This window comes from Chinchilla lanigera, unplaced genomic scaffold (assembly GCF_000276665.1).
Source record: "Chinchilla lanigera isolate Chin_1 unplaced genomic scaffold, ChiLan1.0 scaffold00024, whole genome shotgun sequence".
Taxonomy (NCBI): Eukaryota; Metazoa; Chordata; class Mammalia; order Rodentia; family Chinchillidae; genus Chinchilla; species Chinchilla lanigera.
Genome location: NW_004955425.1, coordinates 45,409 through 69,820, shown reverse-complemented (window position 1 = coordinate 69,820; position 24,412 = coordinate 45,409). Strand labels below are relative to the sequence as shown.

Here is a 24,412-nt window from a genome sequence, read left to right as displayed (position 1 = left end):
GGAAATTTGGACACAGACACATGCAGAAGGAATATCATATAACAACAATGACAGAGATTGGGGCAATGCATCCTCAAGCCAAGGGATGCCATGGGAGCTGGCAGCACCGGAAGGTAGGAGACAAGATTGGGAAGAGTTTCCCTCAGAGTCTCCAGCATGAACCAGTCCTGCTGACACCTCTATTTCAGACTTCCACATCCCAGAACTGTGAGATAATACATTTCTGTGGTTTAAACTATCCATTTTGTGGTACAGCAGCCGGAGCAACCTCACACACTGGGTTTAGCTTAGGGAAATCACCAGAGTGCTGGAGCATCTCCTGATCTTCCCAATGAGGGGCTACTTCAGAGAACCCACGAGGTGGGGCTGCCTCAACAGGGCCCAGAGGTGCCCCCTGCGCTTCATGGAGACAACAGTTGTCAGCAGAGAAGGCACAAAGGAAATGGGTAGGAGGCTCAGTTCCACACCTGCTAGTGTCCTGTGCAGTACTGGGTTGGGCCTCTGCGTTTTACTTGTTATTCCTGTTGTGGCTGCCAAGTGAGCCACTTTCTTGGGCCACCACAGAGATCATGTAGGGTCACGTGTCCAAGCACCCAGTACCGTGTTTTTGGTGCCACGAGGCAGAGAGCAACATGTAGAGCACATCAGTGATATGCTGGGACTAACTCAGCCCCAACTGTCACCATGTAAGAGGAAGCCACCTAACCTACACTGGAAACTCACAACTATTTGGACAAGAGAGGGGCCAAAACAATAACAGTGGTGGACAAGCTGGGGCAGTGGCTGGAATGAGGCTGAGGCAAGATAAGAACTCAGGTAGGAAGGCAGCAGAGATACTGTCTGTTAGGAGAAGAAGGAGGGGCACATGCTGAGGAGCCCACATGGGTGACTAGACAGCCTAGATCAAAAGTAAGAGAAACGGGGGCTGGGGATTTAGCTCAGCGGCAAAGCGCCTGCCTGGCAAGCGCAAGGTCGTGAGTTCGGTTCCCGGTACCGGAGAAAAACCAAAAAAACAAACAAACAAAAAAAAAAAGTAAGAGAAACGGAGAAATCAGGATTCAAGAGCTGAACCTGGCAGAAACAGGTGCCAGGGGTTCCTCCTATAGACAGAATTTCAAGGCAGCAAGTTAGCATGGCAGGATGATAGGTCCCTCCATGCCCAGGGAACAGGCCAAGCCTCGGGTAACAGAAGACTGAGGGGATATTCGGGATAGGGAGAGAGTCAGGACCAAGGGAGAAAGGAGAAAAGAGGATCAAGTCCAAGGGGACTGACTGTAAGACTGGTAGCTGAGGGCACAGCCTGGTGGTCACACATTTGAGAGGTAAAAAAACACATGGAGGAAAGCAGAAGGTCGACTCCATGACCCGCATAACCTTGGACATTGGATGTGGTAGTACCTACAAGACTAAAGCAGGGCCATGCTTGGGATCTTCTTTTGGGGCCTCTGAGTGCTGAAGGGTTCACCGTGAGGTTGTTTAGGAAGGGCCTCTTCACTTCCTCCCCTACTTGGAAGGACATTTCCTAAGCAACTGCCATGTCCCAATTCATGCTGCTCTACCCGCCTTACAGAGCCCATGTCTGGAGCAGAGAGCAGCAAATGGTGTGATAACATGGCTGGACCTCTCTGGGAAGTTCACTTGGGTGTCTTAGCAGAGTCCCCTCAGGTTAGCTGGGCCTTCAGAAGGATCAACTTACTTCCCATTCCTGGCACACTGGTCCCACTCGAGTCATTTGGATGTGGAGCTGAAGGTGGATCATAGCCAATCACCAAGTCAATGGTGGCCTGCGTGGAAATAATTCATTATAGAAAGAATTAATGTGGGCACTGGAATATTGCAGACTCAATGCCAAGTATGTCAGCAGGAATGAAATTCTTAGCAGGGATAAGCAAAGCAGTAGGAAAGTGAGACTAGAAGTGTGGAGGCTGAAGACAAGCATCAGACGGCATCTGTCTCCCCACAAGTGAGCCAAAGTGGAGCCAGAAGGAGTTACTCGCTCCCAGCTGCAAACTGAATCATTGCTAAGAGACAGTTGACTGGAGCACACTTGTAACTAGCAAGTTGGTGACTTGTAATTAGCCTCTGCCCTTAAGGCCTCTTCTTACAGGATTGCAATTGCTCATTTTAAACGACTGATTTATTTGTTGCTCATTGACTTAGTTGATTATAATTGCTGACATTTATTTTCATGTTTTTCTCTAAAATTAGTTTTAACAAAAATGTATATAGTGATGGGATTCATAAAATACAATTAAAAAGAGAAAGTAAAACTGATTAAAGAAGAAACAAATACATAAATCATAAAGTTAACACAATCACCCTTCCTCTTATATAAATTGTGATCTCAAGATGCCAAGGAGCCAAAGTCAAAAGGAAAATAGAAAATGTTAAGAAATTGTTACCAGAAAGAAGGAAATATACTACTTCCTTACAAGAAATAAAGACAGTCCTGTTTATAAAATTTTAGATAAAGTTTTCACATGGGGTGTTATCTATGCAGTTCAGGCTGGCCTTGAACTCACTTTGTAGCCCAGGCTGGTCTCGAACTCACAAGGATCCTCCTGCCTCAGCCTCCGGAGTGCTGGGATTACAGGCATGTGCCACCATGCCCAGCCATGTACTTTCTTTTTTTTTTTTTTTGGTTTTTCTCCGGTACCAGGAATCGAACTCATGACCTTGTGCTTGCCAGGCAGGCGCTTTTGCCGCTGAGCTTAATCCCCAGCCCCCCAATTGGCTTTCTTGTGAGTCACTGGTCCCTACTGAGGCCTGTAATAGTGGGTGAAGCCATGAGGCCTCAAAGGCAAGATAAGGCCACAACTGAGGACTTTTGTCTCCAACCTCAATTAACTAAAAGGAGGCTGTACCTGCAGGCATCTCACTCCTGCAGTGAAGGCCTTCCTGGAGATAACATAGTTCTCCTAAATTAACATAATGTATTACCTGGAGAATTCCTAAAGAGTTCCCCAAGTCCTGCCCAGATTCTTGCATTTTCTTCAGTATCCCCCTCCTTTGTTTGAAAACCTATTAATATGGGCAGCCCAGAGAAGTCCAGGTCATAACTCAGAGAGTCTTAACTCAGAGAATCTTGAATTTAGTAATAAAGTTGGACCCTCCTGGAGCCCTGAAATCATTTCAATTATCTCATTTATTTAAACCTTTTCCATCCACTCATTTGGGAGGTTGTGCGCCTGATCAGCCCACAATAACTAAGATAATTATAACTGTAATAGTAGAGACTTGATCTGCAAAATTGGCATTCCCTCCATGATATTGAGAAGTCTCACCCATATTTTTGCCTGCAGGGATGTCCTCTCTTAAAGTAAGTTTTTCTCCTTTTCCCTAGGCTCTGAAGCAGCTAACAGTGTGGGCCAATCATGGTAACTTCCTAAGGGTTTGTTGGTAGTCACATAAAATCTAGACCTCAGAAGCTTGAGTTGGGGCAACTCACTTGGGACCACTTCTGTCTCTCTCAGACAGAAGCTTTCTTTCCTTTAATAACTACGTTCTGCTCATAATCTCTGCTGTTCCTAAAATTCATTCTTTGATTTTGGAGAACATGAACTCATACTGGATGTCTAGCAGGTTGAGTTTCATCCCTTCACATCATTTGGAGGTTTTCCACTGAAATCTTTAGGTGGAGTCAAAAGACGAAAAACAAGAAACCTTGCTAGGTGCCATTTACCTCACACTGAAAAAAGGAGAAGCTCTTCTTCAGAAGATTCTGGACAGGCATGAAAGATTATGCAGTGCATGAAGAAGAAGAACTCTTTTGAAATATCTGATCCACAAATTCTGTGGATCAGCAGTCTACAATTGAATTTCTGATTCAGGAATGGAGTCAAGATAAAGCACCTAAATGTGCAAAATAGCTTTCCTTTTGCTCCTTTTCTTCCATTAGCATGGCAGTTGGCCTTTGGGCTGCATATGAATGTTATTATGTTTAAAATACTAATTATAAAAATGATTTATGGAAATTTTTAAAAAAAGAATCTCAAGTTGACTTTTTAAAAAGCACATTTGAATTCTGATCTTATGTCACACAATATGTGTTTGCTTATAGATACTGTGATCAGAAAACCTTATCCTGCCAGTTCAAGGATAAGGATATGATATTAACATCTTGATATTCAAGATATTCTCATGAAGGAGCTCTACACAATCACACAAATATGAATTCCCACATAGCTTAGCACAGAGCTACATTGATGGGTTCTGCTCACTCTATAGCTTTCTGTAGTGGAAAAATCAAATCTCAAGTTTGCTAGGTCTGTGACTAAAAGTATGGAATCAGGTCTGTATCATGTGCACACAGACCCATTTATCTCAAAGCCAGATTTCTGCTTTTTATGCAGTGAGCTAATTATCAGCCCAAACTCTTTTCTAAATGAACTTTTGCCTCTCCACCTCACTTCAACATGATTTCAACGAGAGGGAAAATCCTTACCCCAGTGTCTTGTCCTCTCTCGTTTAGCAGGGAGATGAGTTTGTAGGGCAGTGATCTACTCTGGTCACCAGTGAGGTCCTTCAGGGCGATAGTCGCAGTGCCAATTAATCTGCAGGGGAAATAGAAAAGACAGCAGCCTAGCGGGGAACCTGGTCCATCGTCTCACAGGCCCTCCCAGTACCTTGGTATTCATCTGGTTTCACTGAAGTCACTAGTAACAAGTTGTGGGATGGAGTATTCTGGCAGTAAATATGACATACCTGCCACTACTTCTCCATGATAGGTAGGCATTTCAAGAGTTGAACTATAATGCCTATGGATTCCAATAATCATTAATGCCAGAAGGAAAGACTGAAGGTAGCCCCCTACTCCTCAAAATTGAAACAGAGAGAAATGTAGGACAAAACTCAGAAAGAAAGGCATTTTCCATAATAGACATTTTTGAAGGACCCATAAAATTGTGCCCTATAAAAACATCCTCCTAAGTAGACATTCTCAAAGTGTCTACTCTGAGAATAAATTATTAGACTTTTGATGAGGCTAACTTTCTCCCCCATATATTCTGATTCAAATTAAGATGTGTGTACCATTACTTCCTCCTAGGCCCTGGGGTTATATCACGTCTCTGCCTCTTACTCATCTGTCTCCTGTTGCACATGACAGAAGCACAATGTACAGAAGCACACTCTGTCCCTCTCACAGCATAATGATCTCTAGAGGCATAGTATGTTCCTGTTGTGTCCGTTCCTATGTTCTACAAGCCTGATGCACTACAGGGACTTAAAAGATATTTACTGGATGACGGAAAGAATAAATAAGCCTATGTATATTGAGAATGAATATCTAAAATACTGTTATAGCTAAGGGAAGTGATCAAAAATACTTACAGAAAAAAGTACTTATAAAATACACATCTGCAGGAAGTTAGTAAACATAAAAATGTAATCCATGGGAAAAGAGTTTAACTTGGGGAATAGAACATGAAACATGAATAAGGCAGAGGAATGGAAGAGATTCTCACTGTGAAGTGCATTCAGAAAGACCAGTGAGGGAAGCCCAGTGAGAAAGGAAAAGAGTAGTAAGTATGTTTTGGTATTACTTGTATCCTGCCTGCAATTGCAGCCACTTCGACTAACATGGAGCAGATGTGATAGAACAGAAAATTATTAGCATTAAAATATAAAACTCAGCATGAAGCCCTTAAAGTTAGAAGAGATTATTTACAGTATTTCAAAATACAGTGAAGAAATGATAGTTGAGTATTTTTATGCAACTCTGAGCTTTGGGGCAAAAATAATAACCAGGATGTTTCATTTTGTGGCAAAATTATTTTATCTAAAAATTTAGTACAGTATCCTTACAAATCAGGAAAAGTGGGTGTCAACGTGGGCCTATCATTTTTTAAGTGATTATATCCATAGTCTTCTCTCCCACTCAAACCTCAGAAACAGGATGAGATTACCGAATTGGAGTCTATAATCCCAGCACACACATCAATGAGTCCTCTGTGAACAGACAGATTGCACTCCCAGGAAACTGGGAGTACCGTGTTGCCGGTTTACTCAATTGTATGGATGGTGTGTGTATGATTCCTTGGAAGAGTGCAATTCTTATACAGAGCACTACACACAATGCCCCCAAATCATGACAGATTCTCATTTTTTCCTAATAACATGAACAGTCTATAGTTGGCAATAGAAAATAAAAGTTTGCCTCCAAGAGATGACTGAACTCTTCATCCATTTCAGGCCAATACAAAAATTAGATCTACCAGTCAATGCTGAAAATTGATGGAAATTTTATAGACTATTGTTTAGATGAGTATGTTCATACAATATACTTATTAAAGTACTTTTCTATTCTGTTGGATTTTTATTCCTCTAACATGCTGAAGACAGGGGTCTGTGCTTCATTCCATCTCTACCAGACAAAATAGTGACTCTTTAACATCAGGTGAGAGCCCTATACTTCCCCACATTTCCCTTAGCCCATAGAACGCCTGAGCAAAATTTCTTACCATATTTTAAAAGTAGAGTGGTTAACTATGGGGTTGACTAATTGCATTTTAAAGAAGAACAAAATGAGAAAAGTATGTTTTTAAAGTCATCTGACTGGTGTTAAATTTCAAAATGAGATCCCTACTTTGAAAGACCTGGAAACAAACAAGACTTTATTCCTCATAGTTCAATGCTTCATAGCCTAGATCTGATTAAGATAATAACATTGTGCACTTAAACATGCACTGACTTGTTCCTGCTAAAATCAGCATGACCTCAGCCTCTATCTGCAGTAAGTAAATCTTAGAATAACTGGTGTACCATGCTGAGACACTGTGGAAGTGTGAAGAGGCCTGGCCCGTATTTCTCAACCTCTTCACTACTGAATATTTTGTTTTGTTTTTTGTCTTTTTTTTTTTTTTTTGAGACAGGGTCTCACTATGCAGGTCAGGCTGGCCTTGAACTCACTTTGTAGGCCAGGCTGGCCTTGAACTCACAGCGATTCTCCTGCCTTAGCCTCCCAAGTGCTGGGATTATAGGTGTGTGCCACTACGCCCGGCTACTGAACATTTTGATCCAGTTAAATTTTCTGTTGTGAGGGGCTGCCCTCTGCTTAGTCAGAGGCTCAGCAGCATCTTGGTCTCTACCCACTGGATACCTATTGCAGTCCACCCAGCTGTGATCACCAGATACATCTTCACACACTCACAGTTATCCCCTGGAGGGCAAAACTACCCCGGTGGAGGCCAATCCCTACTCTAGCCCTAACCCTATGTCCTAACTTTCTTTGAGGCCTTGTCTATGTCACCCAACTCTCTGAGACTACTTCATTATTAGCAAACAAATAGATGGGATTAAATAATTCCACTGACTCTTCAGTTCTAAAGGTCTGCTACCAGGGTTGTACATATGATGTTTTCTATATATGTCTATTGTATAAGGCTGTCTTATGTTAAATATTTCTTTTTTCTTAAATTATTGCTCTCTAACTTAATGGGAAAATCTAGAACATGATTGTACTGGAAAATCCCAAATGATAAGCAGGAGTTTTACCTTCAAGGGTACTGGCTTATCAGGTAAGGGTCAGAATTAACTCACCCAATGTATCTGGGGAAAGATTGGGCCAAGAAGAAATACAGTGAGTGTTATGTCATGTAACAGGGAATGGTGGGGCTTGAGACCAGCTGCCTCAAACACAAAGCCCATCTGCTCACCTTTTATGGTCTTGAATGATTTCACAACCTCCCTTCTGACTCAACCATTATTTGCTAATTTCACTTAGCTAGGAGAGGGTAGTAATAGTTCACTGACAAGAAGTAGAGCAAAATAAAAGAAGTTAATTGTGAAGTCTAACCTCAATTCCTCTTTTATAAACCTTTAGTCCTATTTCTAAGATTTACCTTCCCACCACAAAATTCTGATGTTTTTGCTGGTAGGGAACATATAGAAGAAGTCTTGATTTTTTTCTAGTGAAGTAAAACTAGTGTTTAGATTATTATAATCCCAAAGTTATTTTTATTTTTATTTTTTATTTATTTTTTGGTTTTTTTCCGGTACCGGGAACCGAACTCACGACCTTGCGCTTGCCAGGCAGGCGCTTTGCCGCTGAGCTAAACCCCCAGGCCCCCCAAAGTTATTTTTACAGCTAGATTGAATTGAGGAAAAATGAAAACAGTTAACAACTTCTAAGAGTTTCTAAGCGCTGAGTGGAAGGAAGCTTGCCCTGTGGCTAAGTCTGAACTCCGCAGTGACTCCCAGGCCTGCCTGGCCTGGCCTGTTTGCTGTGATGTTGCCTGGATACAGAACACAGAGAAAAAATGGGGATGATGACTTCGCCTTCTATCCAGGACATCAGAACAGCTCAGTGTGACCGCAAGACAATTTCCTTTAAAGGGGGGTGATGCTGAGCCAAGAACCTTTTTTCTTTCATATCACTAATGCTACAAATATGCCAAAATGACAGTGTCACAGTAACAGGGAAATTCTGCCCTGTATTTCATGGAAAAATAAGTCTCTTGGAATTGACCCAATACTAAAACAAGATAAACCACAGTCTCAGAAGAAAACTATACTGAAAGCATTGCAAGAGCCTTTGGCTTTCCTGCCCTAGTTGTGAAATTAATAAGCTGCAGATGTTTTGTTTTGGTTTTTTTTTGTCTTTTTGAGACAGAGTCTTGCTATGCAGTTCAGGCTGGCCTTGAACTCACTTTGTAGCCCAGGCTGGCCCCAAACTCACAACGATCCTCCTGTTTCAGCCTCCCAGTGTTGGGATTACAGGCGTGCGCCACCACACCCGGCCGCAGATGTATTTTAAAATGAAAAACAAAACTAGTCATGCTCCATTTTCTTTTAGTCCATGAATGTGTGAGCTGAGTATCTACGTGACAAAGAACTACTAAGCAAACAGAAACTAATTGACAGATGTTGTGATTGGGGGGATAAGAGTTTAATGTTAAACTAGTCATTGTACTCATGCAAGTATCAGTTAAGAACCTCTTGAACTATTTTGCTTGTCCCTTAAAATGAATACAATGTAGTTGTATTTTTTTAAAAAAAGAGTGGAAAATATTCTGCTTGTTAGCACTGGTGTACATGTTAACAGCACATGCCTCTGTGGTGAGTAAGGGCTTTGCTGCTGGATTCTTAAGCAGGGGAGCTCACGTCTGTTCAGTCAGGACGCAGCCCACATGGATTACTGGAGGAGAGCTTACTGGAAATTCCTCCAAGAAGGAAAGGAAAAATATGTTGGAGGCTGGAAAATAAATCATGCGCGGCAATGTTTTTGCCTCTGGGGACTGCAGCAGTCTCAATATGCCCTCCTCAAGGGATAACAATCTGCAGCTGCGCTGAGGACAAAGAATTTCTAAGCCTCTATCAGGTCCCTGAAAAGATCATGACGACATCCAGTCCCCTGAAGCACAGGGATGATTCTGCAGCTGGCTGAACCTTGTCATGTTAGCCAGGCCTGAGTGGTCATGGGGTTCCCAAGTTGGGACCCATTTCCCTTTCCCGCAGTGATCCCTTCATTGGGCCAGTATCCATCAAGTTCCTTCCTGGTCCCAAGCCAACAGGTAGAAGAACCAAGCATGCCCCTGACTGTAAACCAGACTAGTACAAGAGGCAGTGGCAGCTGACAAATGTTCTTTGCTTTACCAAAGTTTAGTCAGCCTCTTGTACCTTCTCCTAGGTAGATTATACATTTCCTTATAAAGCCCAGTTTTAATAAAGAGCCTAGTTAAGTTTAGCAAGACATTCCACCCATATCTAATCACTCTTTGCATCTGATCAGATTCCTCATCCTCTGCTATCTCGCAGCTGAGGTCTGACCACAGACCACCAGCTGAGGCCTGTTTTCAGCAAGAATCCTGCTAGGTCTGTTTAGCCAGCATTCCTCTTATCCTTAAGGATTCCTCTTAGGAATTTTCCATCCACTGATTCCCACCCTGCTCTGTGGCTGTTAATTTCTACCTGCCCATGTTGAATGTGATGTTTAGCCCCATTTTTTCCCCTACTGCAAGACCAGGTTGTAGTGATCCCTCTACCTATGGTAGTGGTGCTGGGTAAAGTCTTTATTATCATGCTTTAACCAATATCACTGAATATTTTTTTCTGTAACTCAGCCATGACAGCAAATCATATCACAGGAATCCCTGGCTGAGTAATGTCCCTCAAAGGGCATCTCTCGGTTCTCCCGTTCACTTGCAGTCCCACGGCGCCCAGTCTGCCTGCTGTCACTTGGCCTCTAGATTATCTCCCAGCTTGCTTCTCAGAATCTGCCTCCCAAAAGCTCCTTGTGTCAGAATCACTGGGGCTTTGCAGATTCCCAGGACCCTAATCAGACCTTTTCTTTAGTTAGATCAAACACCCAGGAAGTGTGAGAAACAATGGTCAAGAATAGTGATTCTCAGTGGACTCTTGAGGAAGGTGGAAGCTAGACACACCTCTGGGTCAAGAAGGCTAACAAAGCAAGGCAAGAAGAGAGGCACAGACTGAGTTTTAAAAAGTATGCAGTACAACGATACAAGTTCACAAGGGTGGCGTGGGTTTTAAAAAACAAAGCAGTGAGCCAGGTATGGTGGTGCACACTCTGCACCTAATCTCTGCATTTTCGAAGGTTTAGGCAGGAGGACTGTGAGTTTGACCCCAGATTAGGCAAGTGAATTAGCTAGACATGGTTTAAGACAACAACAACAATCAGGCTAGGGGTGTAGCTCAGTGTGAAGGCCTCGACTCTAGGACCGGTGCCACCACCAGCAAACCAAACCAAAGAAACCCCACCAGCAACAACAGAGGAACACTGGTCCTCAACAGTGTTCCCAAACCTGCAGTGCACAAGCCTTCCCTGTGCTTTTAACAAACTCCACATGCTGGTTTTAGACACACTGAAGGTTGTTGTGGAGTCTGCCCACATACAGTAGTGTCTACTCTTTTCCAAGCCTCCCCTGCCACAAACAGTACCCCTTTAACACTTGGAAAAGCTGGGTGGAAGCCCTCCCTGTAGTAAGGAATCTGTTACTTTGTGAGTGTAGGGAGCGGTTAATTAGCCCATCACCTGGCAGGTGGAAGACAACACAACTTCATAAATAAAATGACTATAACCCACTAGTTTGTTATTTTCACTGACCAGTTCTTCTGTTCACTCAGTACTCAATCAATAAACGTCACTTTTTATTATGATTTCAGGCATCACTCTAGCAGCTACTTTATTGACCTTCTCAAGAAGTGCCATTTGGCCTCTTCAGCATCCAAAAATAACCCTAACAGACCCTGATCTTTTTAAAAGGTTATTGCTCTGTTGAAAATATCAAACTGTTAAGAAGTCAGAACTCTTCTGCTGCACACTGACATCTGCTTCTGGGTCAGATTTCCACATAAACTATGGAGCTACTGGAGTTAGAAAAGCCCATGCAGAGCCAGGTGTGGTGGTGCACACCTGTAACCCCAGCACTTGGGAGGCTGAGGCAGGAGGATTGTTGCAAGTTCGAGGTCAGCCTGGGCTACAAAGTTAGTTCAAGACCTGACTGAACTGCATAGCAAGACCCTGTCTCAAAAGGACAAAAAAAAAAAAAAAAAAAAGAAAGAAAAGAAAAGCCCATGCAGCCCACAATATCTGATTCCTCAGGAACCAGACCCAGAAAGGAAGGTAACCCTAAACAAATCCTAGCATGAGGTCTCAAAACTAGAAGAAATAACAGTACTAAGAACTGGAAGACATGGTTTTTGGTATACCATGAAATGCTAACTTCTCTGCCTCGGCAAATTAATATCATTCCAAACCATGGCCTTTCTGTTTTCTCCAATTTAAAAAACTTTTGTCCGAGTTAGTGTATTTTGCAACCTAAACTTTCCATGCTTCCTTTTCTAATTGATATCCCCCAGAGCTACCATACACCTGAGTGCATATGTATGTGTGCATGAGTGTGTGCTTATTATGTTATCCTCTCACTTTTTGGAACCCTGACCCCTCAACCCTAATACAGAGAGAGAGAGAGAGAGAGACAAAAAATGGAGACAGAGACAGAGAGAGAGAGAGAGGAAACAAGCCTTGGAAAGTCTGAGGATCATGTATGAAGACTTAAATACACTTATTGCATTCTACATGCTTTCATTTAAAGAGCTAGATGACTGTAAGCATTTGATGAAACTTTCTGAGCCACATTTTTCTCATCTGTCAGTTGGGGATATAACTGTCTGACTCAGGGTTGTTATAAAGATTAAATACAGTGGTATAGTTTTTGCACAAGCTCTGTACTCAGTAAGCCAACCAAAGACATTAGCTATTACATTTTTTTTTTCCAGGAAATCATTGCTTCTATAATTTGCCCCCATGTCTAGCATTTATTGAGGAAGCATTCCAGTTCCATTATAAAGAAACAGAAACCTGCCACTTAAGTTGTAGAACCAAAATCCCTATCAATCTTGTGATCATACAGCTGGACCCTTGCTTACAACTCTTATGCAAGACCTTGATAACTTTCCTTCTAAGTATATCGTTAGGGCTTCTGTAACCTCCTTATGCACAAAACATATGCCTTACACAGGGATGTGTATGCAGATGCTGTTGCTCACTTTGCTTAGCACTTGTGTGGGGGTGTATGTGATGATGATTTTGCATGTAGATGCACAAATATGTCCAGGAAAGAATACTAGAAGTGCAAGATCTTAGAGATAACTATGGTCATTCTATCTCAGACATTGTAATTTTCAGCCCTACCCATTCAATTTAGATCATTTTAAAAATATTGTCCATGACTCTACTCAACATGTTCCAGCCCTCTTCTACTTTTTTGATGCTATAGAATATAACACCTACTTTACCGTCCACATCTACTAATATCATTTATACCATTTCTGAATCAGTTTTTATTGAGTTTCTTCATGTTACTGAGGTAAAAGCTGTCTCTGTGAATTACAAAGTTTTTCTACCAGACTATCAGGAACATAAACTATTCCCAGCCTTGTGTGAGTGCACAAGACTATATCGTTTGCCTCCTTCAGGCAGCTTTCCCTGCTGTATCAACTCACACTCAGCTAGAGTCAAGAGAAGCCAGGTGTGGTGGCTGCGCACACCTGTCATCCCAGCACTTGAGAGGCTGAGGCGGGAGGATCGTTGCGAATTTGAGGCCAGCTTGGGCTACATAGTGAGTTCAAGGCCATAGTGAGAACCTGTCTCAAAAAAAAAAAAAAAAAAAAAAAGTCAAAGGAACTCTGCAAATCTCAGTCTGTGGACCTATGTTTCTGTCCCTTTCACTCTTTCTCATTCTCCTACATTTCTGTAGCTGTCTCCTCTTTGTCTGAGAGCCACCTTGGTCCCTGGTGTCTTTGGACACCGTACCTGCATCTCTTCAGCTCTGGGAGACCAGCAGAATTTGCCTGGGACTCTCTCTGCAGAGACTCAGCAGGCACTCAGCTGGTGCTCATTAGTAACCAGCACCCCTGGGTCTGTAGGCAGCCTTGTCTGAGTGCAGAGTTGCCCCTTTAGCTACAGAGCTTGACTGCCTGGCTGGGTGCTCTGTCTTAAATTTCATGCCTCTCTCCAAAAGGGCATGAGCTTTGTGAGAGGCACTGTTGTTTTTGGATCCTGAGTCCTTTATGTCCCCAGTCTTTTGCAGTTTAAGTCCAAGTTGGAATCAAAGAACTATTCTAGACAGCTGAGGTGGACAGAGTCCACATAAACAATCCATTATTAGTAGTTCTGACAGCCACAAGATGATGTGCAAATGTTAAATTTCATTCATGTGGTAACATCATGAACTCACTGGTTCGCTCATTCACTCATCAAACATTTATTGAGAAGGCCTATGTGCCAGGCAGTGTGCTTGGTGTTATAGCACTGAACAAGACAGATGCAGAGGGAAGGCAGATGGGTAAGTACCTAGATAAAAGCAGTGCCACTACTGGTGAATGCTCAGCTACATTACTGGAGCAACACACATGTAAGTACTTAGACTCAGCCCTAACATCCACCTGCCACACAGACCCTATCCTCCATTCTTACACTTATTAGAACTTTGTACGTAGAGAAGCTCAGAAGAAATCAAATGTGGCAATGAAACTGAGAGTGGCTGGAGAAGTTGCTGTTCTCTCGGTGCTCAGATTGCTGTGGCCCAATACAAGATTTCACATCTGCAGTTCAAGACTAGCACACCCAAACAGAGGAAGCAGCGGATGCATAAGTCCTACTTGGTATCTCTTTTCTCTCCCAGACTTCTTTGCTGTGCATGTGTGTGTGCACACGCACAAATCTTAAAACTTGTGGACCCTCCTCGTTCCTACACACCCAGTTTCTGAAGGTGGAGGACAGCAGGGCCAGGATGCTCAACTGTCACAGTCCCAGCCTCAACTTCGAACTTTAAGTCTTCTGTCTATCTCTCAAGTCCTGGTGAAAGAGTACAGGCCTAGATTTAAGTTACTGACTAGGATATATGCCTGCTGCGTGACCTTGAACAGATTACTAAATCTCTCTGAGGAAAAAGAGGCTGGCTTCACCTGGTGTCTGTGAGGATAAAGTGAGACACTGAGAACAACGGGCCGAGCACAGCTCTTGGCCCATGCAAAGTCCTGAGTGATGGCCACTGCCACTGAGGAAATTCTTCCACACTGACATCTCAGCTAAAAATATCATTTTGTGTGCATCATGTGGCAAGGAGCCTCCTCTAGTCGTCTATCACCCTCATTTACTCTGGATGACTAGCTGGCTGAGGACAAAGAGAAGAAAGATGAGCAACCCGGCAGCTCCCAGGTAGGAGGAGGGACACTGCATTGCGCTGGCCAGTCTGCAGGGTGTGGCCCACTCAAGGCTAAGCCACCCGCTGTTTGCTGAAGGGCCAGGGCAGCAGAAACCGAGAGAAGGCAATGTTTGCACAATTGGTCTCCATGGCAACAGGCAAGTCAGCTGACAGGACATTCCTTAACTGGCAGAAAAATCCTCTGCTCCCTTCCTGAGCTTCCAGGTGATGGAAGCAGTCCCACACAGGCAGCCAGCAGCTCCCCAACCTAGATCTCTAGAGGAAAAGTCCAGCAGACAGTCTGAGGCCCAAATGTATAGATATTTCATTCAAATAAAGAGTTTATTCCCAGATGTTTCCTCTTAAAATGTACGGGCAGTTTGACCCATTATTGTTTTTTTTGTTTTGTTTTGTTTTGTTTTTTTTTGGTTTTTCTCCGGTACCGGGAACCGAACTCACGACGTTGCGCTTGCCAGGCAGGCGCTTTTGCCGCTGAGCTAAATCCCCAGCCCCGACCCATTATTGTTTAGTTGACAGAAAACCAAAAGTCATGTTTCTCCACTGATGATGGGGAAACAAGTATCTCAGTACAGGGAGAGCAGAGACGATGTGGGGATGTTATCATAATGCCCTGCTTGTTACAGAGCTGACTCCAAGTCAATAAATGACCCTCAGAGAATAAATGACCCTCAGAAAAATCTACAGAGCAGACTAGTAATCTCTCCATCAAACATGAAAGCACCTGCGCCAGGGATCCTGCCCAAGGCCCTCGAAGTCCCATTTTGCTCACTTCTTCAGGTAAGTCCCTGCCCCAGTGACCAAGTGGGGTTTCTGGGAAAATCACTCAGTAAACTATTATCAGCAGTTACGCCTTCAATCAGGTTAGTTTCTCAGAAAGCACAATAAACTGTAAGACTGGAGGACTGAGCTGCAGGCCAGGTAAATTTTATTGGGAGCAAGAATTAGCAGAGAGTGCAGAACCTGGCTTGGGGCATGTCCAGCTTGTATCCAAATGGGAGTCCTGGAACACAAGACCCTGGGTGCCTGGGTAAAGTCAGTGGGAGGAAGATGGGGAGGGAAGGGAAAGATTGAAAGAGTAATAAAGACCAGCTTCATATTTTGCTTAGATTTTACTTTTCTTCTCTTATGCTTATATAGTCCCCTGTCGTCATACTATCATAGCAACCATAAGCTCCTTTGGATTTTATAGCTAGCAGGCATCGAAACACCAACCCTAACAAATCTCAGTGAGATTCATGGAGCCTGGGCCTTTAGAAGGACCTTCTGTAAGGGGACCTATCATATGCTCTTTGTTCAGAATTGGAAAGAAATGTGACTATGTTCAAAGAGACTAAACCTCAACTGTCTGCAGAAATGCGTGTGTGGAGTGCTTGAAATGTGTGGTGCCTGAACTGAGATGTACCGCGAGTGTAAAATACATTTAAGACTTCAAAGACTTGAAAAGATGCATGTAAATTACCTTGGTGATTTAAAAATATTGATTATATGTTGAAATAACATTTTGGATATTCTGGATTAAAAACATTAAGACTGAGTTCACCTGTTTCTTTTTATTTTGCTAATGTGGCTACTGGAAAAATTTAAGTTGCATATACCCCTTGTAGTATATTTGTATTGGAGAGAGCCAGTCCAGAATATCAACAGGGCTTTCACTTGCAGAAAGAGGAAGGCAAGGTAGCAAAGGGACAATTATCAATGACAATTATTAATGACAAAGACTATCGTGAGGCGTTACCACCTACTTCCTTAGAACTTTGAAACACAGGAAGTAAAACCATCTTCTGGGAGTTGGGGTGGGAGAGAAATAATCATACAATGGCTCAAGGCTGAAATATGCAATATAACCTTAAAAGGCTACTTTGGTTTCAGTCTCAGTGGGAACAGAATCCTCTGGAGTATATTTATCTAGTTTAAGGAAAAAAAACTGCTTCAATTATTGGTTAGCAATGGAACATGGTTATGATACCTATCAAAGCACAGTTCAGGGAGTAGATGTCTGTCTAGAAGACCCCAAAGATTGAATCAACCAAGTCATTAATGATTATTAATTTCTGTGCTAGTACAATAACTGGAGACATTATTTAAACATTATGCTAGGACTGTCCCAAGCAAGTCAGGTATGGTCGCCCTACCTCAGCAAATTCATCCTCATTTATTAATCCTGTTGCAGCCTTCTTATGGTATACCAAATGTGCCTAAATTAAGATATACATTTTTAAAGGTACTAACATTACTAAAAAACTGAGATGCTTCTTATAATTGATGTGAGCTTCTTTTCCCTCCACAATGTTACTAATTTAATAGCATGTCTTAGGAATAAAGATATCTTACAATCAAGAACACAAAGTAATTTGCCTTCCCATATGGTGTGACTGGAAGGAAAGTTCATGAATCTGAGAGTAAGAATGCTTACCAGACAATTGTTTTCTAGTGGAAAATAGCAAGTAGGAATTTTGGTTTTAAACTATAGTCTCTTGGGAACTCATTTTAACTGGTAACACAAGAATGAGTTCTCAATCTACAAGACCAAAGCCAAGATTTAGCACTGGGGTGAATTTACCAAGGTTAGTCTATTGCATGGGAATCTGTCTACAGCCCCCTCCATGCCCCAGGTTTACCCACAGGGCAATCCTCACCTCAGCATGGACACCACCATTACCCTAGCCCTTTTGAGATGGGAAGAAGTACTAAAATGATTTAGGTTGCATGGGTGTAAAAGGTTAATAAGACATTAAAATTAATTGGGGATGGAAAGTAAACTTTAATGAGATGTATACAGGTCACACATAACCACAAGAAAAGATGTTGGTTTGTGTTTACTATTGCTACAGTTCAAATAAAACACCAGAGCTAAGAAGTGCCTATGTGCAATTAACGAAGACGTTACCAGATAGACTAGTGGTGGTTTGGGGTTGTTAGCATCTTTGGACTACTGCAGTTATTAGAAAAAAAGTCTGTAATTGATTAGCTACATCTGGTATTGGCTCATAAGGGGATAGAAATTAAAGCACTATAATATTCAAAGCACTATGTTATTAAAGATATGTTCTTTAAGGGAATAAATATCATAAGATAATATGTAAAATTTTAACAAAACCACTGAAAGTGACTTACTTATTTTGTCCGATTGTCTCAAAATCTTTCACAATGATCTCAAGGGAAGATGAAAAGTCCAGTGGTATGCCCCTCAAGTCAAACTCCAAAATCTGTTCACACAAAGGTTATGGAAACAAAAAGGCTATTAAATGGATTCAGGAAAATAATTAGGATGCACCCATGGTGCATATTAGAACATTACTTCACCAAGGACAATCTTTGAATAACTCATTTCTATAGTTAGATCAAAATTATTAAATTCTAAACCTGAAGAAAGCTGAAGGTTATGGGAAAGCAAACCAGACTCAGGCTCAGAGAACATGTGAATAATGCCTCCTTCCCACTTTCTGGGTTCAGTGGCTTTTAGATAGGCCCCCAAATCTCTGACTCAGTCAGAGGAATTGATGTATCACCTATAACTGTTGCAAAATAAAATGAAGTGTATCTGTGAAAATGTTTTCTTCAATGGATATTTTAAAATTGTTTGCTCTTCTTATTCATGTCACTATCAAACAAAGAAGAACAATCTAACAAAACATTTTCTAAAACTCGTCAGCCCACTATTTTAACTTCCACTGCAGTCAGTGTTGTACACAAATGACCTTCCTGAGTTTCTCATTTTAATGCAATAAACTGATTTCTAGTGATAAATGAAAAACAAAACCCACCACACTACTGTTGCCTTTGACCGATAGAACAATAAATGAATTAAATAAATCAAACAATGTTTTGAGGCTCCTTATAGTGGGTTTGGGATGGAAGGAAAACTCGTCTCATAGTTCATATAAGAACATACTCACCAATCCCAGTGGGTTTGGGGTTGGTGTTTCATTCAGATTTGGTCTCAATTATAAAATGGCAGTTGTGATAAATACATTTGCAATAAGAGAAACAAAGCATACTGGGAACAAAATGCAATATGAAGTCCTCCAGAATACATGCCAGCTCACATGAAAGGACATCTCATTGCCAAAGACAAAGAGTAGTTACAGAATACATGTACTTTGTTTTATTCTTGGAACTCTGTGTCAGGTGCAAGGAATTCATAGTGATCAATCAATCAGGCCACCTGCTCTCATGGTGTTGTGGTCTAGCTGGCCGCTCTGGGTTCCAGGGAAATCACAAAGAGGTGAACTTCCCATGAGACAGCAGGGCTTTTTGAAGGCTTTTTATTTCACCTCATTTAAAGGTAAGACTCAGCCCTTATCTTACAGAGATATTGAAACTATTTGAGAGATAAGGATTTGCAGGACATGGAAGGGAACTCTTTCTGAGTCATCAGGCTATGAAGAGTTCCCTTCCATGTCCTGCATTTGTTATTGGTAGATTTCTTGATGATAGGCATTCATTCTGGGGTGAGATGGAATCTCAGTGTTGTTTTAATTTGCATTTGTCAAATGACCAGTGATGTTGCACATTTTTTCATGTATTTATTTGCCATTTGTATTTCTTTATCTGAGAAGTGTGTATTCATCTCAGATGCCCATTTTTGGGCCGGGTCTTTGAATTTTGGATGCCTGATTTTTAAAAATTCTTTATATGTTCTAGACAGGAGACCTTTTTTTTAAATTTTAAAAATAAAAGGAGGAAAACATTAACAGACAGACAACCTTTTACAAAATAGCAAAAGAACAGTACAGACAATACAGAGTTACAAAAAAAGTGGTAGGAAATTAACAATGCTTCTAGACAGGAGTCCTTTGTTTGAGGGACAGTTGGCTAAAATCTTTTCCCAGTTTGTGGGTTTTCTTTTTACTCTAATGATGATTTCTTTGGATGTGCAAAAGCTTTTCAATAAGATGAGATCTCAACTGTTGATTCTTTGAAGTATTTCTTTTGCAGTTTGAACTCTCTCTCATGAACTCTCTGCCTACCCCTATGTTTTCAAGATTTCTACCTACTTTCTCTTCCAGCACATTTAGTGTTTCTATTTTAATATTTAGATCTTTGATCCATTTTTACCTTAGTGCATGGTGAGAGACATGGGTCTATTTTAGTCTTTGGCATATGGAAAGCCAGTGTTTCCAGCACAATTTACTAAAGAGGCTTTCTTCCAGTGAACATGTCCGGCCCCTTTGTCAAAGATAAGGTGTTTGTGGTTGTGTCTGTATCTTCTTATCTGTTCCATTGATCCTCAGGTCTGTTTTTTTTGCCAGTACCATGCTGATTTTATCATGGTAGCTTTGTAGTATAATTTCAGGTCAGGAATTGTGATGCCTCCTGCCTTTCCTTTGTTGCCTAAAATTACTTTTGCTATTCTAGGCCTCTTCTGGTTCCAGATGAATTTTATGAATGTTTTCTCCATATCTGTGAGGCATACTAATTTTGTGTTATTGTTTTGTTTTGTGGGTTTTTCTGACTTACTAACAATTGAACCTCACACACACTAGGAAAGTGGTGAACCACTGAGCTTCCCTTTTGGGACTCTGAAGATGATCTGAGGCAGGAGGATTGTTGCAAGTTCGAGACCAGCCTGGGCTACAAAGTGAGATATGTTCTTAACTCCAGATATGTTCTTAATTGTGGAGCTTCCCTTTTGGGACTTTGAAGATGATCTAATTCTTCCCCTTGCTCTAGAGATGTTCCTTAGATATGCCATAGTAGTGGACCAAGGTCACACAGTGAGTTGGGACTGAGCTAGGTGAAGTCTCAGTCTTCTCTATTGTCCTGGCTCCTCTCACCACACTGCTGCTCTACTGGGGGTGGTCATTTTTATTTTCTCTTCTTGAATTGCACTGTGCTCTTGGTGGAATAACAAGAGGTGGAGGGGATGGAAGGGAAATACAGAAATTTCCTTTCCAGAGCCAGGCATGGTGGTGGCACTCCTGTAATCCCAGCACTTGGAAAGCTGAGGCAGGAGGATCACTGTGAGTGGGAGGCCAGACTGGGCTACACAATGAGGTAAGGCAAAGCTGCACTACAAAGTGAGACCTTGGTTCAAAAAACGAAAAAAGATTCCCTTTCCAAAGAGAAATTTGGGGCTGGGGATTTAGCTCAGTGGCACAGTGCCTGCCTGACAAACACAAGGTCGTGAATTTGATTCCTGGTACTGGAAGAAAAACAAAAACAAAAACAAACAAACAAACCAAAGAGATAAGTTAACCTCTGACCCAAAGAGGAACAATCAGACATATCTTATCCATTAAAAATAAAGTTGAAAAAACAATGACATCACCTCATTCCAGACAGGGTTGAGTTCATTATCAACTTTCTTTGTTTTCTTCTTCTCATCTGCAAATAAAAAATCAGAGATTCAATCAACTAGGGATAGAATGCATGTAAAATACACTCACTCTTTCAAAGCATATTACCTGAGAGCCCACATTTCCCCATTTATCAGCTTCCAGTGGGGACTATCTGAATCAAGATTTTCCCAATAGAAGCCAGGCATGGTGGTGCATGCCTGTAATCCCAGCACTTGGGAGGCTGAGGCAAGAGGATCGTTGCAAGTTCGAGGTCAGCCTGGGCTACAGAGTGAGCTCAAGACCAGCCTGAACTGCATAGTGAGACCCCGTCTCAAAAAGACCAAAAAAAAAAAAAAAGGTAAAAAAAGATTTTCCCAATAGAATGCACTTATTGGCCTATAGCATTTTCCCATCCCCAGGTTTATAAGGAATTAAGAGATGGGATTCAAAATCATGGAAATGCCATCATGTTCTTCCTATCTTCTACCCAGGTTCTCTGGGGCCTCTGTCTCTCCAGCTTGCTGCTGAAGGAAACCAATGGAGCTGACTTTTGAGGTGCTAGTACACCATCTTATAGATAAAAATACTATGACTCAGAGCTATGAAAGTGGTTGAGTTCATCTGGGGCAGTGGTGCCCTGATAGAAATCTGGCATTTCAGCTGTAGAGCCCACGCAGCCTCTAAGTTTGTTAAAACTCAAACACAGTAAAGGTGAAGCTAAACTCTCTCCCAGAGGCCTTGGACAAAGGAATTAGGAGAGGTACAAGATCTAGGACCAGCCCGCTTGTAGCTCTTGGCCCACCTTTTCTGAAGACCCAGAGTCTTGTGCCTCTGTCTGAGCCTGCTTGATCCACTGGCCTAAAGGAGCCAAGGAGTGGATCCAGCCAGTGCCTCAAGTTTCCCTGCAGCAAAGTTTGAAGAACAGGGCCTTTCTTGGGTCCTAGTCCTCTGAAGCTTACCAAAATAAAAGTTAATCTTTGAGTACCAACACTGTGTAAGCATTATCTCATATCCTTAGAAATGGTCTGTATTTCTGTTGTCATCCCCCTTTCACAGCTAAAGAAACTGAAGAGAAATGTATTCAGAATCACCCAGTCAAAAAGTGGCAGGATGAGGTTTTGAACTCAGGCAGTCTTACTTTGACAAGCCACACTCTGAACCACACCTAGGTCTTTCTCCCCCTCTGCTGTTGTGGAATGTAGGAGGTAGTGAGCTTTGTTCAGTCAAAAGTCACATTGCTCCCAGCACAGAGTGGCTGTGGGACTAGCCACCTCATGCTTGCAAGACCACAGCATAGCAAGGCTATGAGTCATGACTCTTACTCCACTAAGCATTAATTTTTCCACTTGAGTGGGTATCACATAGTCCAGCTGGCTTCCCTTTCTATGTTTCCCTCCTGTAAGGGGAAAACAGGAATAATGAGTGGCCAGCTCAGGCCAAAGGACCTCACAGCTTAGGCTACAGAACTGGTCCACTGGGTGAATTCTTCCACAAGCATTAACCAAATTCATTTTCCCACCCAACAAATATTTTTGAAATATTTCAAAATGCCTGTTTGGCAGGCATTGAGCTGGACACTGTAAGAGATACAAAAAATACCCACGACATGGTTCCTGCCTTCAGGAGACAGGTGTGTGGTTGACAGAGAAAGGATTTCAGTGGGCACCACAGGGGCACAGATGAAAAGGCAAACTCACAGGGAAGAAAGGTGACTTCAAGCCTTAGTACCACAGGGAAGGGTTATGTGAAGGGCTCACACAGGCAGCAGAGCCACAATGGGGACTTAATGACCAGGAAAAATTGCAAATGAAGAGCTGAGAAGAAAACCTCACTCTAGGTAGAAGCAATGATGTGGGCGGGTCAAACATGGGGCAGGAGAGATCTGGTCACTTCTGAGACTCTGCAGAGGCCAACTGGCTGGAACTAAAGGGCATAAAATTGGGTAAAGGGCCATGTGAGAAGGTTATGGTCAGACTGGGAATCCTTCAGTACCAGGCCAAGCTTCACATGGCTGCTATAAGCCACTTAAGAGCATATCAGAAACCAGATATAAATTTATAATCCAATGAGAAAAACCAAATTGTTCCACAGCTCTTCCAATGAATGATTTAGTTGTGTGTTAAAAACAAAGGGAGCAGCTAAATATTTATATTACTTAATTATTTGAGTCTATCTCTTTTTTTAAAGGGCAAAGTTTCAGGCAGTATTGTAGATTGTGTCTGGATGTCCCCCAAAAGGCTCATGCAGTTTTTGATAGGGCTTTTTGGGACGTGACTGAATCTAGAAGGTGTCACTGATTTGTGGTGCAATTTTGGGATCATGCGTGCTAGGATTAGGGGTGGGTAGTTGCTGGATCACTCCACTGATAGGATTGGCATTGCCTTAATCCCGGTAGACTGGATACAATATAAGGAAAGAAAGAGGCTTCTCTCCCTCTTCCCTTGCTTGCTTTTGCTGTCTTCTGCTGCAGTGAACTGTTTCTCCTCTGGGATGCGCCTCTACCAAGCCTTGAACCCAATTATGGACTGAAACCTCTACAAACTATGAGCTAAGTAAACCTCCCCGCCCCTTTAACTTTGGGTGTGAGGTATTTTGTTCCAGCAACAAGAAAAGTAACTGAAACAGGCACTAAACACCCAAATAAATTATGGGACAGTCTTTCTCCCTGCCTTATGATTGTTCCTTCCTATGGAAAGAAATTAAATACTTTCAGCCCAGAACAAAACAACTGACTCAAATGCACAACTTTGGACTTGAAGGAATTATTCAGAACATTTCCTGTTTTCTGATTAGCTATGCCTGCCAATCCCTCAGTTCTGTAAAGGTCACCACTGCAGTCATTAACCCAAATGTCAGTCTCTCAACAAAATTCCCCAAGACTGAACAGCCATCTCTCTCTTCACAGAGCTATTTCCTTTGCTGGTCACCTACGAGACAGAGTGCCAAATCCTTCTTGAAAAGACTTTCAGGACTCCTAAGACTAGCCTACTACATCTGTGCCAACTTTTTAGCCCTGAGAAATAAATAGGACTAATGTAGTCATATGAGAAATGCAAATTAAAGCAACACTGAGATTCCACCTTACCCCAGTAAGAATGGCTAGCATTCAGAAATCAACCAATAACAAATGCTGGCGAGGCTGTGGAGAAATAGAAACCCTTCTCCACTGCTGGTGGGAATGCAGACTGGTGAAACCACAGTGGAAATCAGTTTGGAGATTCCTCAGAAAACTAAGACTAGAGGTCCCATTCAACCCAGCTGTTCTCCTTCTGGGTATTTTCCCAGAAGATCTAAACACATCATATCATGGCGATATATGTGCACCTATGTTCATAGCAGCACAATTTGTAATTGCTAAATTGAGGAAGCAACCAAATGTCCATCCACCGAGGACTGGATAAGAAAATTGTGGTACTTTTATATAATGGAATATTACTCAGC

General features: G+C 42.1%; 1 protein-coding gene across 1 annotated transcript in view; it reads right to left on the bottom strand.

The window, feature by feature from the left end:
- Myof (myoferlin) overlaps positions 1-24,412 on the bottom strand; it is a 151,175-nt gene that overhangs the window by 105,391 nt on the left and 21,372 nt on the right. Inside the window, 4 exon segments of the mRNA XM_005385818.2 lie at positions 1,697-1,784; positions 4,445-4,553; positions 17,805-17,896; positions 20,962-21,017. Coding sequence (XP_005385875.1) covers positions 1,697-1,784; positions 4,445-4,553; positions 17,805-17,896; positions 20,962-21,017 — 345 coding nt within the window.